The sequence below is a fragment of the Bufo gargarizans genome, chromosome 4, assembly GCF_014858855.1.
Source record: "Bufo gargarizans isolate SCDJY-AF-19 chromosome 4, ASM1485885v1, whole genome shotgun sequence".
Classification (NCBI taxonomy): Eukaryota; Metazoa; Chordata; class Amphibia; order Anura; family Bufonidae; genus Bufo; species Bufo gargarizans.
Window position 1 is genome coordinate 310458074 of NC_058083.1, and position 14553 is coordinate 310472626.

At 38.3% G+C, this 14553-nt stretch overlaps 1 protein-coding gene and 1 long non-coding RNA gene across 2 annotated transcripts in view; one reads left to right on the top strand and one right to left on the bottom strand.

Annotated features, from left to right (window-relative positions):
• Positions 1-14553, bottom strand: part of LOC122934990 — a 276400-nt gene that overhangs the window by 174409 nt on the left and 87438 nt on the right. The window lies entirely within an intron of this gene.
• RSPO3 (R-spondin 3) overlaps positions 10719-14553 on the top strand; it is a 108116-nt gene continuing 104281 nt past the window's right edge. The window contains exon 1 of the mRNA XM_044290681.1: positions 10719-11496. Coding sequence (XP_044146616.1) covers positions 11400-11496 — 97 coding nt within the window. The 5' untranslated portion in view covers positions 10719-11399. The remainder of the gene's footprint in view (positions 11497-14553) is intronic.

The window sequence follows — 14553 nt, forward strand, 5'->3', positions numbered from 1 at the left end:
ATCAATGAGCTGGCTATAAAATTAACACAAACGATGGTCGATCCAAAGCTATAGATGTAGTTGATCTCTGTTACGGTTTCTCAATAGCCTTCTCTGTCCCTAATAAGGCGAAGTCTTTACATTTTATTTATGAAATATTACTGACACCCTTTAACAACTGGAGTATAGAGATGACATTGATTATTATATTTACTATATTGATTAGTCTGTACTTGCATTGGTTTTTCTTTTAGTGATTTTCTATCTATACAGAATTAAGTAGTGCATCATTCAGGTTTGTTTGATGAGGGTAAAATGAAATTGAATTTTTGGATTCTATGCACAAAAATACAGCAACATCAGAGACAAGTGCATTTCCATAATTCCTGGGATATGCCTTCTCCAATTTAAATTGAATCTCCAGAGTACTCTGTAAAGTGACAAACAGAATGACACACTTTTATTTACGACTTATTTTTACACTCTGATTAGTGGCTTTGTTACATCAATAATTATATTGGGTTGGTGTTTTTAAAATACAGTATAGCCATATATCTATTTCTTAATGCCATATGGATGGGAAGCTCCCTTTAGAATGTGACCCAGTGAGTAAGTGGAGAGTATTGAATCAATAAATTTAGGCAAATCAACATACATTGAAGGCATTTTTATAAACTTGCCTAAATTTTTAATGTATTATATAATCTCTGCATTGGTAGCATCCGAATGTTGATATGCATTGCATCAATATAAAGGAGATTTCCACTATCATTGACATAAATATTGAATAAAACAAATACAAACAAAACTATTTGGGAGAACACAATACTTGTTGGCTAGACTTATGCTATATAAACTAATAATATTGATTGCAGAGTAATGCACTTGTTCCTAATTACATATATTTAAGAATCACTACTTTAAGGCTAGTTGCACAGTAGTGTCAGAGATCCGGCAGGCTGTTCTGGCAGCACTTTGCAATTGCCAGAGGTTTGTAAGGCTGCACACAGCAGTTTGCTTCCTGCTGATTCTTGACATATTTCCCGGAATGCGGCTGCGTCTTCGCCAGTCCCCATTATAGTGAATAGGGCCAGATGGAGCCTTACAAACCTCCAGCAATGCCAGCACAGCCTACCGGATCTCTGACGATAGTGTCCAACTAGCCTTATTTAATAAAGAGTGGTGAAAAAAACTAAAAACAAAACAGAGTAAAACCTTTATATTTTCTACACTACCCAAAATGCTGATTCGGAATCTTGGAATTACCATGTCTTCCAGAAAATCTGGCAGTGATGATGAGTAGCACCAAGCAACATTGGAATGCATCCTAAAACATATAGATTTACTGCTGATTTCCACATATTCTTGATTGTCAAGACATCTCAACAGCCTCTACATACCTGGCACCTACCTTAACTCCCTTTATCTTCCCTCAAATGCAAAAAAGTTTTATATATTTTTTTTGTAAACTACCATTATTAAATATTGATACTGTTTACTTTTATGGATCTTAGAATTTTTTTATAAAAAATAGAAATAAATAAAAATAGTAACAACATTTTTTATTAGCCAAGCACACCTAGGATATGAAAAAGCCCTCAACAGTTCACAGCAAGCATCAATCATTTTCATATTGTTTTCAGGTTAATCTCAAACGTATAGTATCTTACAAAAGTGAGTACACACCTCACATTTTTGCTAATAATTTATTATATCTTTTCATGGGACATGGGACTGAAGATATGACACTTTGATACAGTGTACAGCTTCTATAACAGTGCAAATTTGGGGTATTCCCCAAATAACTCAACACGCAGCTATTAATGTCTAAACCTCTGGCAACAAAAGTGAGTACACCCCTAATTGAAAATGGCCAAATTGTGCCCAAAGTGTCAATATATTGTGTGGCCACCATTATTTTCCAGCACTGTCTTAACACTCTTGGGCATGGAGTTCACTAGAGCGTCACAGGTTGCCACTGGAATCCTCTTCCACTCTCTCCACTCTCTTCCACTGTCTCCATGATGACATTGTGAAGCTGGAGGATGTTGGAGACCTTTCACTCCTCCACCTTCCATTTCAGGATGCCCCACAGATGCTCAATAGGGTTTAGGTCTGGAGATATGCTTGGCCAGTCCAGCACCTTTACCCTCAGTTTCTTTAGCAACGCAGTGGTCATCTTAGAGGTGTGTTTGGGTTCGTTATCATACTTTCCTGCTGTTTACAAAAGGGAGATGATCATGTTCTGCTTCAGTATGTCACAGTACATGTTGGTATTCATGATTCCCTCAATAAACTGTAGCTCTCCACAGCCAGCAGCACTCATGCAGCCCCAAACCATGACTGTAGGCAAGACACACTTGTCTTTGCACTCCTCACCTTTTTTGCCGCCACACACACTTGACACCATCTGAACCAAATAAGTTTATCTTGGTCTCATCAGACCACAGGACATGGTTCCAGTAATCAATGTCCTTAGTCTGCTTGAATTTAGCAAACTATGGGCTTTCTTGTGCATCATCTTTAGAGGAGGCTTACTTCTGGGAAGACAGCCACGCAGATCAATTTGATGCAGTGTGCGACCTATGGTCTGAGCACTGACAGGCTGACCTCCCACCCCTTTACCCTCTGAAGCAATGCTGGTAGCACTCATACGTCTATTTTTAAAAGACAATCTCTAGATATGATGCTGAGCACGTGCACTCAACTTCTTTGGTCGACCATGGCGAGAATTGTTCTGAATGGAACCTGTCTTGTTAAATTGCTATATCGTCATGGACACTGTACTGCAGTTCAGTTTCAGGGTATTGGCAATCTTCTTATAGCCTAGGACATCTTTATGTAGAGCAATAATTCTTTTTTTCAGATCCTCAGAGTTCTTTGCCCTGAGGTGCCAAGTTGAACTTCCAGTGACCAGTATGAGAGAGTGTGAAAGCGATAACACCAAATTTAACACACCTGCTCCCCATTCACACCTGAGACCTTGTAACACTAATGAGTCACATGACACCGGGGAGGCAAAATGGCTAATTGGGCAGAATTTGGCCATTTTCACTTAGGGGTGTACTCACTTTTGTTTCCACAATGACAGTAAAATATAACAATAAAATTCACCAATAAAAATCACTAATAAAACACTATAAAACACTTAAACCGTAATAGCAGCAATATAGGACATGTGCACTAGATAGCAGCAATAGACATATGCATTAATTGATATAAAGCAGCATTGGACATATGTGGCTTGTAGATACTGAAGTCGTTGGGTTCAGAAAACAAGGAAAACGCAGAAAACCCGTAATTGATAGCAAAGTCTTATAAGCGCTTCTTTGGTTTCGATAATACTGAATTTGCACAGCGGTGGCGTCCCACCGATTTGAGCAACTCTGTTGCTAAGTTTTACCTGGCCAGTAGTCTTTCTTTCTCCTACGTCCGGATCTGTGGAAATTCGCTGTGAGCGCGGTGTCACCTGGATATCCTACTCACCGAAGCAATGTCCGTGGCTTTATTAGGATTCCTCCGGTGTTCGTCGCTCTTAGTCACAGCTGATGAGTTCTTGGAAGTCCAGGGGAGCTATTTTTCCAGCATGCCGGTACAGGGTATTAGACCATACGCGTTTCGGGGTTCTTTGAATGACCCCTTCCTCAGTGGTAACCCTGAAGAGCTTCCCCACATCCTTTTATATGAAATCTTGGAAAGAAGCAAGATCCGGACAGGATTTCGTCATGCCAAAATGTGGAAAACTGGATTTGTCCAATGAAATCATTATATGCGTTTTCCCTTGTGCGATTCCTATGGTCTGGTTTTTGCTGCGTTTTTTTGTAATAGATTGCGTTTTATGTTCCACTGCTATTTAAATGTAAAATAAATCATATGCCACATAATTTCAGTTGCAATATAATACTTAAAATATATAAATAGCAGTGGAACATAAAACGCAATCTATTACAAAAAAACGCAGCAAAAACCAGACCATAGGAATCGCACAAGGGAAAACGCATATAATGATTTCATTGGACAAATCCAGTTTTCCACATTTTGGCATGACGAAATCCTGTCCGGATCTTGCTTCTTTCCAAGATTTCATATAAAAGGATGTGGGGAAACTCTTCAGGGTTACCACTGAGGAAGGGGTCATTCAAAGAACCCCGAAACGCGTATGGTCTAATACCCTGTACCGGCATGCTGGAAAAATAGCTCCCCTGGACTTCCAAGAACTCATCAGCTGTGACTAAGAGCGACGAACACCGGAGGAATCCTAATAAAGCCACGGACATTGCTTCGGTGAGTAGGATATCCAGGTGACACCGCGCTCACAGCGAATTTCCACAGATCCGGACGTAGGAGAAAGAAAGACTACTGGCCAGGTAAAACTTAGCAACAGAGTTGCTCAAATCGGTGGGACGCCACCGCTGTGCAAATTCAGTATTATCGAAACCAAAGAAGCGCTTATAAGACTTTGCTATCAATTACGGTTTTTCTGCGTTTTCCTTGTTTTCTGAACCCAACGACTTCAGTATCTACAAGCCACATATGTCCAATGCTGCTTTATATCAATTAATGCATATGTCTATTGCTGCTATCTAGTGCACATGTCCTATATTGCTGCTATTACGGTTTAAGTGTTTTATAGTGTTTTATTAGTGATTTTTATTGGTGAATTTTATTGTTATATTTTACTGTCATTGTGGGAATAAATATCCTTATCAATTTACTCCATACTTGAGTGCCTGGTTTATCCTATATCATTTTGTATTCCTTTCTGTGACTGGGTGGGTCACATAAACCAAGAGCACCTTAAATCCATTACTCAGCTGCAGTGATCCACAGATACTGCACTTTCACTTTTGTTTCCAGCTGTTTAGATATTAATGGCTGTGTATTACTAAATGGTAAAACACTCTAAATGGTAAAACACTCTAAATGGTAAAACTAAATGGTAAAACACTCGGTAACACTGACATGGAAAAGGATCTAGGAATTTTAATAAACAGCAAACTAAGCTGCAAAAACCAGTGTCAGGCAGCTGCTGCCAAGGCCAACGAGATAATGGGTTGCATCAGAAGGGGCATAGATTCCCGTGATAAGAACATAGTCCTACCACTTTACAAATCATTAGTCAGACCACACATGGAGTACTGTGTACAGTTCTGGGCTCCTGTAAACAAGGCAGACATAGCAGAGCTGGAGAAGGTCCAGAGGAGGGCATCTAAAGTAATAACTGGAATGGGGCAACTACAGTACCCTGAAAGATTATCAAAATTAGGGTTATTCGCTTTAGAAAAAAGACGACTGAGGGGAGATCTAATTAATATGTATAAATATATCAGGGGTCAGTACAGAGATCTATCCCATCAGCTATTTATCCCCAGGACTGTAACTGTGACGAGGGGACATCCTCTGCGTCTGGAGGAAAGAAGGTTTGTACACAAACATAGAAAAGGATTCTTTACGGTAAGAGCAGTGAGACTATGGAACTCTCTGCCTGAGGAGGTGGTGATGGTGAGTACAATAAAGGAATTCAAGAGGGGCCTGGATGTATTTCTGGAGTGTAATAATATTACAGGCTATAGCTACTAGAGAGGGGTCGTTGATCCAGGGAATTATTCTGATTGCCTGATTGGAGTCGGGAAGGAATTTTATATTCCCCTAAAGTGGAGAAAATTGGCTTCTACCTCACAGGGTTGTTTTTTTTGCCTTCCTCTGGATCAACTTGCAGGATAACAGGCCGAACTGGATGGACAAATGTATTTTTTCGGCCTTATGTACTATGTTACTATGTATTGAGTTATTTTGAGGGCACATCAAATTTACATAAGCTGTACACTGACTATTTGTATGCACTGTATGCACTGTTATTTTTGTGTCTGGAAACTAAAAACTGGAACCATTACGGGATTTCAGATTAAGATGGAATTCTGTAGATGGTTGACAAGATCTCTGGATTGTCTGGTGCTGGGTTTCAGGGATTTTCTTGTACATCTTGTATCAGATTGTTTATTTAACTTTTTGTATCAACATGCTTATTTATCAGTTTATTATTTTAGCCTTTGTCTCACTGTCCATAAGGATGGCTTTGATCATGCGACTATTTGCTTCAAATCTTGAAATAAAAAAACAACATGTTTACATATGGGGATTCCTTAAAATTGGAATGAAATTGTAATTCTGGTCACATAGCACAGAGGTGGGCACCCAGATGGCTGGTTTAACTGCCAGATTGCTGAACGATTGAATTTATACGCAATGATCTGCAAATCTACCTATCAAAATCTTAAGACTACCTGAATATATGTGATATCTGTCAAATGGTGTACATAAGCTATGATCACAATTAATCAAAAGGTAAATACAATCAAAAGGTTGGGCAGCCCTGGTTAAAATTACTGTTACTGTAAACAGTTAAGCAAGTTGAAGATGTAATGATCTCCAAAAGGCATAAAGTTAGACACATTCCCTTTTAATTTTAACGAAAAACAATTTTTCATTTTCATCTATTACATTTTCAAAATAACTTTGTTATCTGCATCACCTGGCCTTTCCTAATGATGATTATGAACAAACCTTAACCCTAATAGGCTATTTAAAGTCTGAGACCTCGGTCAAAGTTATCTTAGCTCTCAAATCTTCTTCGGTTCCCACACCTTTGCAAGGTACTCCTTTCCTTTTTTCATTCTAAAATTGTACAAAACTAAAATAATACACTGATACTGCTTAAAATGTTGAAAAACTGTGTTTAATCTTTAACTGTATGCCTTTTGGAGATCATTTCATCTTCAACTTGCTTAACAGTACACAGTAACAGTAATTTTGACCAGGGGTGGGAAAACTTTTGATTACCAATGACTGTATATATTAAAACATGTAACTGCACCTGTTGGTGTAGATTGAAATAAATGTGACTGATTTATAGAAAGAATTAAATTCAATCGTTATGATTGCCTAGCTGTGTCTGCTGTTATTTCAGTTAGCTATTTTGACTTTATTATTCATATTTTCTTAGTTGGACTAGCTTACAGAGGTTATTTTCATTTTTGTCTATGGCCCAAACCTTCGATAAAACAAAAGCCACATTGAAAGATTCATACATGCATGAATAAGTATTAAAAAAACATGTCTATAATAGGTTTGGCAGAAATCAAAGCCTAGAGTATGCTGGAAATGCTACCAATAGCCACTCTTTGGAGAACACTAGATTGGCCATTTCAGCACTTTTAGAATGATTACCACCTTCTTGATCTCTAGTCTATGATACCAGCTTAGCATTTTTAGTTATACATTTCTATAGAGACATGTTCTACGACATTTAAGCCGCTAATGATATAAAGGGAACCATTTACCTATGAAATGTACATGGTGTACATTATTTAAGGTCACAACATCAATATGTATTTCTTCTTTTAAACAATATGGTTCATGTCCTGAAAATGAATTTTTTTTTTTTTTTTCATACTATCAGTCATTAGTTTGCTTTACAATGTTTAGAATAAACCTTACTATTGCTTTATGGATTATTTTTGAGCAATTATTGGGGTTTATGTGCTATTATTTATTTTGTTTAGATGCTTGTTTTTATAATATTTAAGCAACAAATCTTAAAAATACTATTCCAATGACTTTGATAACTTTATAGTCAATTAATTAGAATTTGAAAAGGAAGCACTTCCAACCAAGTATTTCACATACCTTGTTTGAATAGCAATATATAAACTTCTTAGTATTTCATGTGATGACTTTATCACCTAAGGCAGTGTCATTGTGGAAGAAGGCACGGATTAGCATATGGAAGGTGAGGTTAATCCCTGTAATTTCTTACCTCCCCATCTATCTTCCTATGTTTACTTTGCGGGAGAACAATCCTATTCCATTATCGTTGGACATGACAGTTCTTTTCTTAAATGAAGTGTCATTACTGCGACTGGAATTTTGATATACAGAGCACAAAATAACTATAATTTACATTTCCAAGTGTCTGTGATGAGATTATTTTCCCACATTCCCAAATAGACAAAAAGGCTAATGAATGACCAGGAAGATGACTGAAAGAGAAAGAGTTCGCAAACAGGCAAAAACTATTTATATTAAAACACAGCCACATTCGTGCAAGGTTGCAATATTTTGTCTGGCTATATAAAGCAAGCGAAATATATGCCTGTTTTTCCTTATTACATAAACATATTTTCATTAAAAATTCACCACTACTCTGGTTTGCATTGTATGACATCTGGTAATGATTTTAGCATTCAGTACTAAAGCTGGCCATACATTAATAATGGCTCATGGTGGCAGCACAGTGGCTCAGTAGTTAGCACTGTTGCCTTTTAGACCTGGGTTCGAATCTGACCAAGAACAACATCTCCATGGAGTTTGCATGTTGCCCCCGTGTTTTGCATTGGTTTTCACCGAGTACTCTGGTTTCTTCCCCCATTCCAAAAACATACAGATTAATTTATTATTTAGAATGTGAGCTTAATGCAGACAGGGACTAATGTGTATGTTGACAATTTCTGTACAACACCGCAGAATATGTGGGAGCTACATAAATAAATAAAAATAAAGAGATCAGAATAGGCCAAAATGCGGTCAATCAATCCTATGTCGAATCTTTCATATGACTGATCTAGTCCTCAAAAATGCCAGTGTAAACTGAGAGATCAGAGATATTGTTTAAATAAAAGAATAAAGCCTCGTGCCCAAGACCGTATTTTTGGTTTAAGTCCGATCCGCATTCATTTCTATGGGTCTGCAAAAAAAAGGATAACACACAGATGTCATCCATATGATCTCTGCATCCATGCAGCCGGGCCGCAAATTAAAGAACCTGTCCTATTATTGTCTGTATTGTGGACAAGAATCGGCTTTTTTTACAGTGGGTCTCGCAACAATTGCCGGAAGCACACGAACCATCCATACAGATAGGATCGTGTGCAGGAGGCCTAAAACAAAGTGAGCTTATGCAAAGAAGTGAATGGTTGACCGGTGAGGGATTAAAAAAAATCCAACATGGCAGATCACTTTTTCAGCAAATGATCGTCTGTGTATAACTTTAAAACAATGATGACCTTTATATCATGTGTATATGATATTACGTTCTTATGTATATGGCCAGCTTTAGAACTATTACTACTGCTATTAATAATAGTTTTATTACCATTACTTTTTCTTCTACTATTAGGGTACTATCACGCATACGTTTTTCGCTGGCATTATTTTGCACTTTTAGTGGCGTTTTTTGCACCAGCTCCAGTTGTTAACTGAAGGTCTATGGGAAATATTAAAGGCAGGACACACATGCGTTTTTTTTGCTCCTCGTATTTTTGTTAGGTGGTGTTTTTTGTCTTTCTTGCTTCCTGTAGCTCTTCATTTTTTTCAGGCATTTTGACAACTCCATCTCTATAGGGAAAAAATGTCACGGAGTAAACTCTAGTGGTGAGACTGACTATTGGCAAAAAAAAAGCCACAAAAATGTGGCAAAAATCACAGTTGGCCAAAATAAAACCCTTCTGTCTTTTTTTACTGGTAAAAAACACCAGTGCTAAATCTTGTGTGTAGTAAAATTATACCTAATGTACCGATGCCATATAAGATTTTATTACTGTTTGCTATATAATAACTGATGTTGATAGTATCGATAATAGTAATAAGCTATTTTATTGTTCAATTTGTTATAATAATAGCAGTTATATTTAAGTTATTAAATATGTTTTAGTTTATGTAGCTATTCTAACGATTAATATATCGATACAATTATTAAATTTGTGTTCCGTTTCTTTGACCTGTTGAATGAGCGCAAGCCTCTTTATATCTAATGAACCTATTAAAATTTCTAAGATATCAAGTTCAGGACAAACAAATAAGACTTCTAGCTTTAGTTTGCCCTCATTTGTGACTATTTATTTTCTTTGGTAATGGATACTTCACCACATTAAGCTCATACAGGATTTCGGGGTAATGCACATATACATTGGTGGTGCAGTCACCCACAAATAAAACCAGTTAAGGAAAGTGTTAGCATAGCCATATAATGTGTGAAACGTGTTGAGAGACCACAAGAAAGCTGAGAAGGACAGTGACTGATACAAGCGCAGTGCACACAGGATCCAGGGCAGCTCCACACAGTCCTTCACCTGAATAAGCCAGATGTGTTCTGTTTACTTTCCCATCCAGTGAAAGCATCCAGTTTGTATGTGTGTGCATGTATCTGGAGGCACACACAGATGTAGCAGCGCTCAGTTCGTGATTTGACGCAACTTATAGTGATAGCTTTTATCATATGTTTTGATAGTTTTTAGCATTTTATAATATCATTTATGGTATTATATGTGGTTTTACATATGACTGCAATCAGATACCACCACGGACTTAGCCAACCCTCAATAAGTCAGCTCTTTTACAACTGTGGGCGTACAGGGTTCTGTTCTATGCAGCTATTCTATGTACTGTAGGTACTGTATGCTTTATGTAACCTCTACACTGCAGTTATAAATCTCACCCCTCTCGCTCTATGGGATAATTCGTCCCAGAGCACAGACTAGGACTGGCTTCCCTTTACACTTTTCTTTCCCCCAAGCACTGCCCACGTCCCATTGTAATTGACTTGCACACTTAATCTTCAGCTTTCTTTTAAAGAGAGGAGGGGGTGTGTGGAGAGGGATAGGGGGAGGTTAAGTCACTGACATCGGTGTGGTGAGGGGAGTCTGACAGAAGCAGCCAGTCTTATAGAGTGCAGCCCAGTGAGAGTAGGCAGTCAGCTAAGGGGGAGGCAGTTGATTTACAGTAACCTATACCAGGCACTCTGGCCTCAGTAAGTCGACAGGGTCTATGGGTTGTGATAGCTGAGTATATATGCATATATAACAATAAGGCAGGCTGCCTTCTGATGCTTCTTTACTTCTTCTGGTTGGATCCCTGGAGCACAGAAGAAGTTTGGATTTGATATATTCCTGCATCAAAGGATCCCCTGCATGACTTTACCTGGCAGGGCTTCTGGTGAGGTATCCCTTACATTTGGCAATCAGGGACCCTGGATGTTAGATGGATGTAGGAAGCACTTCACAGAGGAGGTGAGTGGTTTTTGGAACGTGACAGATGATCCCACCTGTGTGCTGGAGTTATCTTGTCAAGAAGACTTCTTACTCGGACCTCTGCTACCAGCATAGACTTTGGTTGTAGGCAACATGCTACCTGCATCCCACCCAGGGACTCTATCTGCTGACTTGGCCACATCCCTTGTAAGGTACTCTGTCTATCTTACAATGCACAAATAGTCCTCTTATCATCCTGTTTCACTAATTGTCCTGTCCACTTATCTTCTGGAAATCCTTGTGGATTGTGTTGGTATCAGAGGGAAGAAGAAGAGACCTGAAAGACACTCCACTCCACACTGAAGAAGCTAGGGGGAAAATCATTACAAGGTTACTATGCAATTGCGACTGCTTTCTCTGTGTTTGATCATTGTGAACTTCTTGGAATACATTGAAAGTCAACAGATCCCTAGAGGGAGGCGACATCGAAGAAGTAAGTGTCACTGCTGGTGCGTGCAAATATTCACCTGTTCTCCAGGGCTGGGTCCTTCCTCTATTATTAGTTCAGCTAAATCCTGGCGTAGAGATGCACCTGCCCCATTAATGAGTACCTGTAACTGTATCATTAGTAAAAGTAACCAGACCACAAAGACTACCACTCCATGTTAGGAAGGTCTCTGTATTTCAACATATAATATTGAAGAGGCTGTATACTTATAATGAATCTAGTATAATGAAGTTGTGTTCCCCTCACTAGACTATAAAGGCAGTATTATTATTTTAATGTCCGTTTAGTGTGGTGATGCGGCTTTAAAGTACAACTCACATAGAAATTTAAGGACACATTATGACTTATCTCCTAATCCCGGTCCTTAAAGTAGATGACTGAAGAATAAGACACAAGATGGTCCATTTATCATTTGCAGTTGTTTTGCGTCATTTTTAAGTCTGTCTTTGCTTTTTGTGTCTGTGCCAAATTTATGAACCGGTGCACCTTATTAATATATTTGAAAAGGGTACAAAGAACACCAGGGGGTTGACTGGAGTGGAGTTGCGTCCTTTTTGCGACTTTTGCAAAAGTCACACGTAGTAAGTGTGCCATAATCCGGGTCTAATCTCACTTTTCGCCCTTAAACATAGATCACTTTGAAAAGTGGCGAGGATCACCAAATATCGTAATGTCGTACAAAATGCTGCAATCGCCATGACTTGCACCAAGCCACAAAACAGACGTATCTGATTTCATAAACGCCTTCCAAGATTCTTAAATATCTTGTGTGTTAATTATGATGATTATTGAGATTGACAACACTTTATATCTGGGCTTTACATAGAATACTTGCTTTAAGTGGCTCCTATAAGTTTATCTAAGATTTCTACAGACTGATCAAGTACTAGACCATAAAACACTGAACCCATCTTATCAGATACAGATGGAGCGTTTCTTTGTCTAGTTTTGACTGAGCTGGTTAATACGTGAAACGTATACAGTTTCACCTTATGACCGATGGATCTATACAATTTAAACTGAGATTAAGCCCAGACCACACCAGTGGCAGGCAGCGTCAAGGAGGCAGCTCTGTTTCACCCTCCATAAACTCCTGCACACATATCTGCAAGTTATTGGCTTCTCAGCTTTTAACATTAAATCGAAGTATCCCACTAACTACTATTTAGAAAGGTTAGCTTCTAGGACCAAAATACCAATTCGTCCCCAGGCTCTGATTGAATATGCTAATATTTAATCCTGATCCAACGCTATCAGTGTCTTGTAATGAGTCTGTCTGCATACACAGCCTCAAGCAGTAGACATACAACAGCCCGGCACTCTACTAGTTAAGTTTATTTGCTCAGAGCATCATCAGTAATCAGTTTGTAATTGGAATGTCTAGAAAATCCTATTACTGAAGATCCCAGCCTGTAACTAAGATCCCATGCATATTGTTAGCATTCATCCCTCCTGGTTTTTGTTTCCTTAAATCTGATTGACTTCTAGACAGCCAGCACTTACCCTGGATATTTCTGTCTGTAGGTATAGTGTAATATTCTCTCTAAACTTCTATTTCACAAATTGTACATAGCCAAGTGTGTTGGGTATAGCAGAGCTGAGTTTTGAGATTTGGCGCAATTCATAGTGATATCACCATGGGTTATCTGTATTGGTCTGCAGGTAATCTCTATAAAAACACATTAAAATGAAGTTAAACGACTATGTTACATTTTATAGTCTTTTAGGTGTCTACTAATGACTAAGACATCGCTTTTAATCTAGTAGTACCCGATGCAATGGCAGATAAGCTTGGCTGGGTTATAAAATGTAGATGAACTGATGAAGTGGGCATCCTCGTATCAGTGGGGGCATACATTCCTGTAATCTGATTGTGATAGCAGGGACTTTAATAAACTTTTCAAGTCTGGAATATTTTATATACATATATATATATATATATATATATATAAATGTGTGTGTAATTTCTCTTGAAATGACAGCACATGACTGTCAGTAGTGACTGTCCCAGGTCTATGGGGCTGTATGGAGGATCCATGTGTTCTCCTGACTCCTACTAAACCACTTCAGCACGAGAGCACAGTGCGTTACTGTGAAAGTGCTTACAGATGGTACATGAAGTTTGGAAAGTGTCTGCCCTCCAGCAGGCACCAGCAATGTGATCAGATCTCCAGACTTTTCCTTAGGAAGCGTTTGTAGCTGCAATGTGTTGCAGATGATATAGAATCGCCTGTATGCAGCAGATAAGTCATATATCTACCATTAAAAATGCACATAGTAGATGCAATAAAATTGGGCTTGTTTAACCTCTATTTGTTTACTTCCCCATATTAGTTCATATGTAGATAATGTCTGTAAAGCCCTGTGCAATATGTCAGCAAGTCAGTCAAACAAATGAATATATTATATTGTATATACTTCATCAGTTCTTATGTGTGTGACAAGTCTCCATGATTGTTGCAGTAGTCAGGCCGTATCATAGGGAAGAGGTCTAGAGATATCAAAGTGTTTGTGTGCGTGTTATATATATATTTAATAAAACATAGTTCATTGTAAGACAGAAAAACTATTTTGCAGACTATTTAAGCTCATCGGCTGAGCTGGTAAGATCTTCAGTAATGCAGGGTAAAGACAAGACGTTTTAGAATTTTGCCTCCATGCACTCCCATTGAACTCAAGAGATGAGTTAAAGTCCTACCAATAAGCCCCATGCTGTGGCTGCATATAATTCTATAATATAATGTGGATAGGATAACACATTTTGGGCTGTCCTGGCAATGCTTAAACACTATTCCACATTGTGCATGCATTGAGCTACTTTCTAGTAATGCAACCCCAACCTAAATATGGTAGGCAAGTGTTTAACCCTGCCCTTAGCAAGTCTATTTGTCTATCTACATCTATATATCTATCTACTGTATCTATCTACTTGTCTATCCACATTATCAATCTCTGTCTTAATAAATGTTTTAGTATCATCATTAGCACTGCTTTTCACACATGGCAAAGCCACTCATAAATTCCTCACATGACAACTAATGG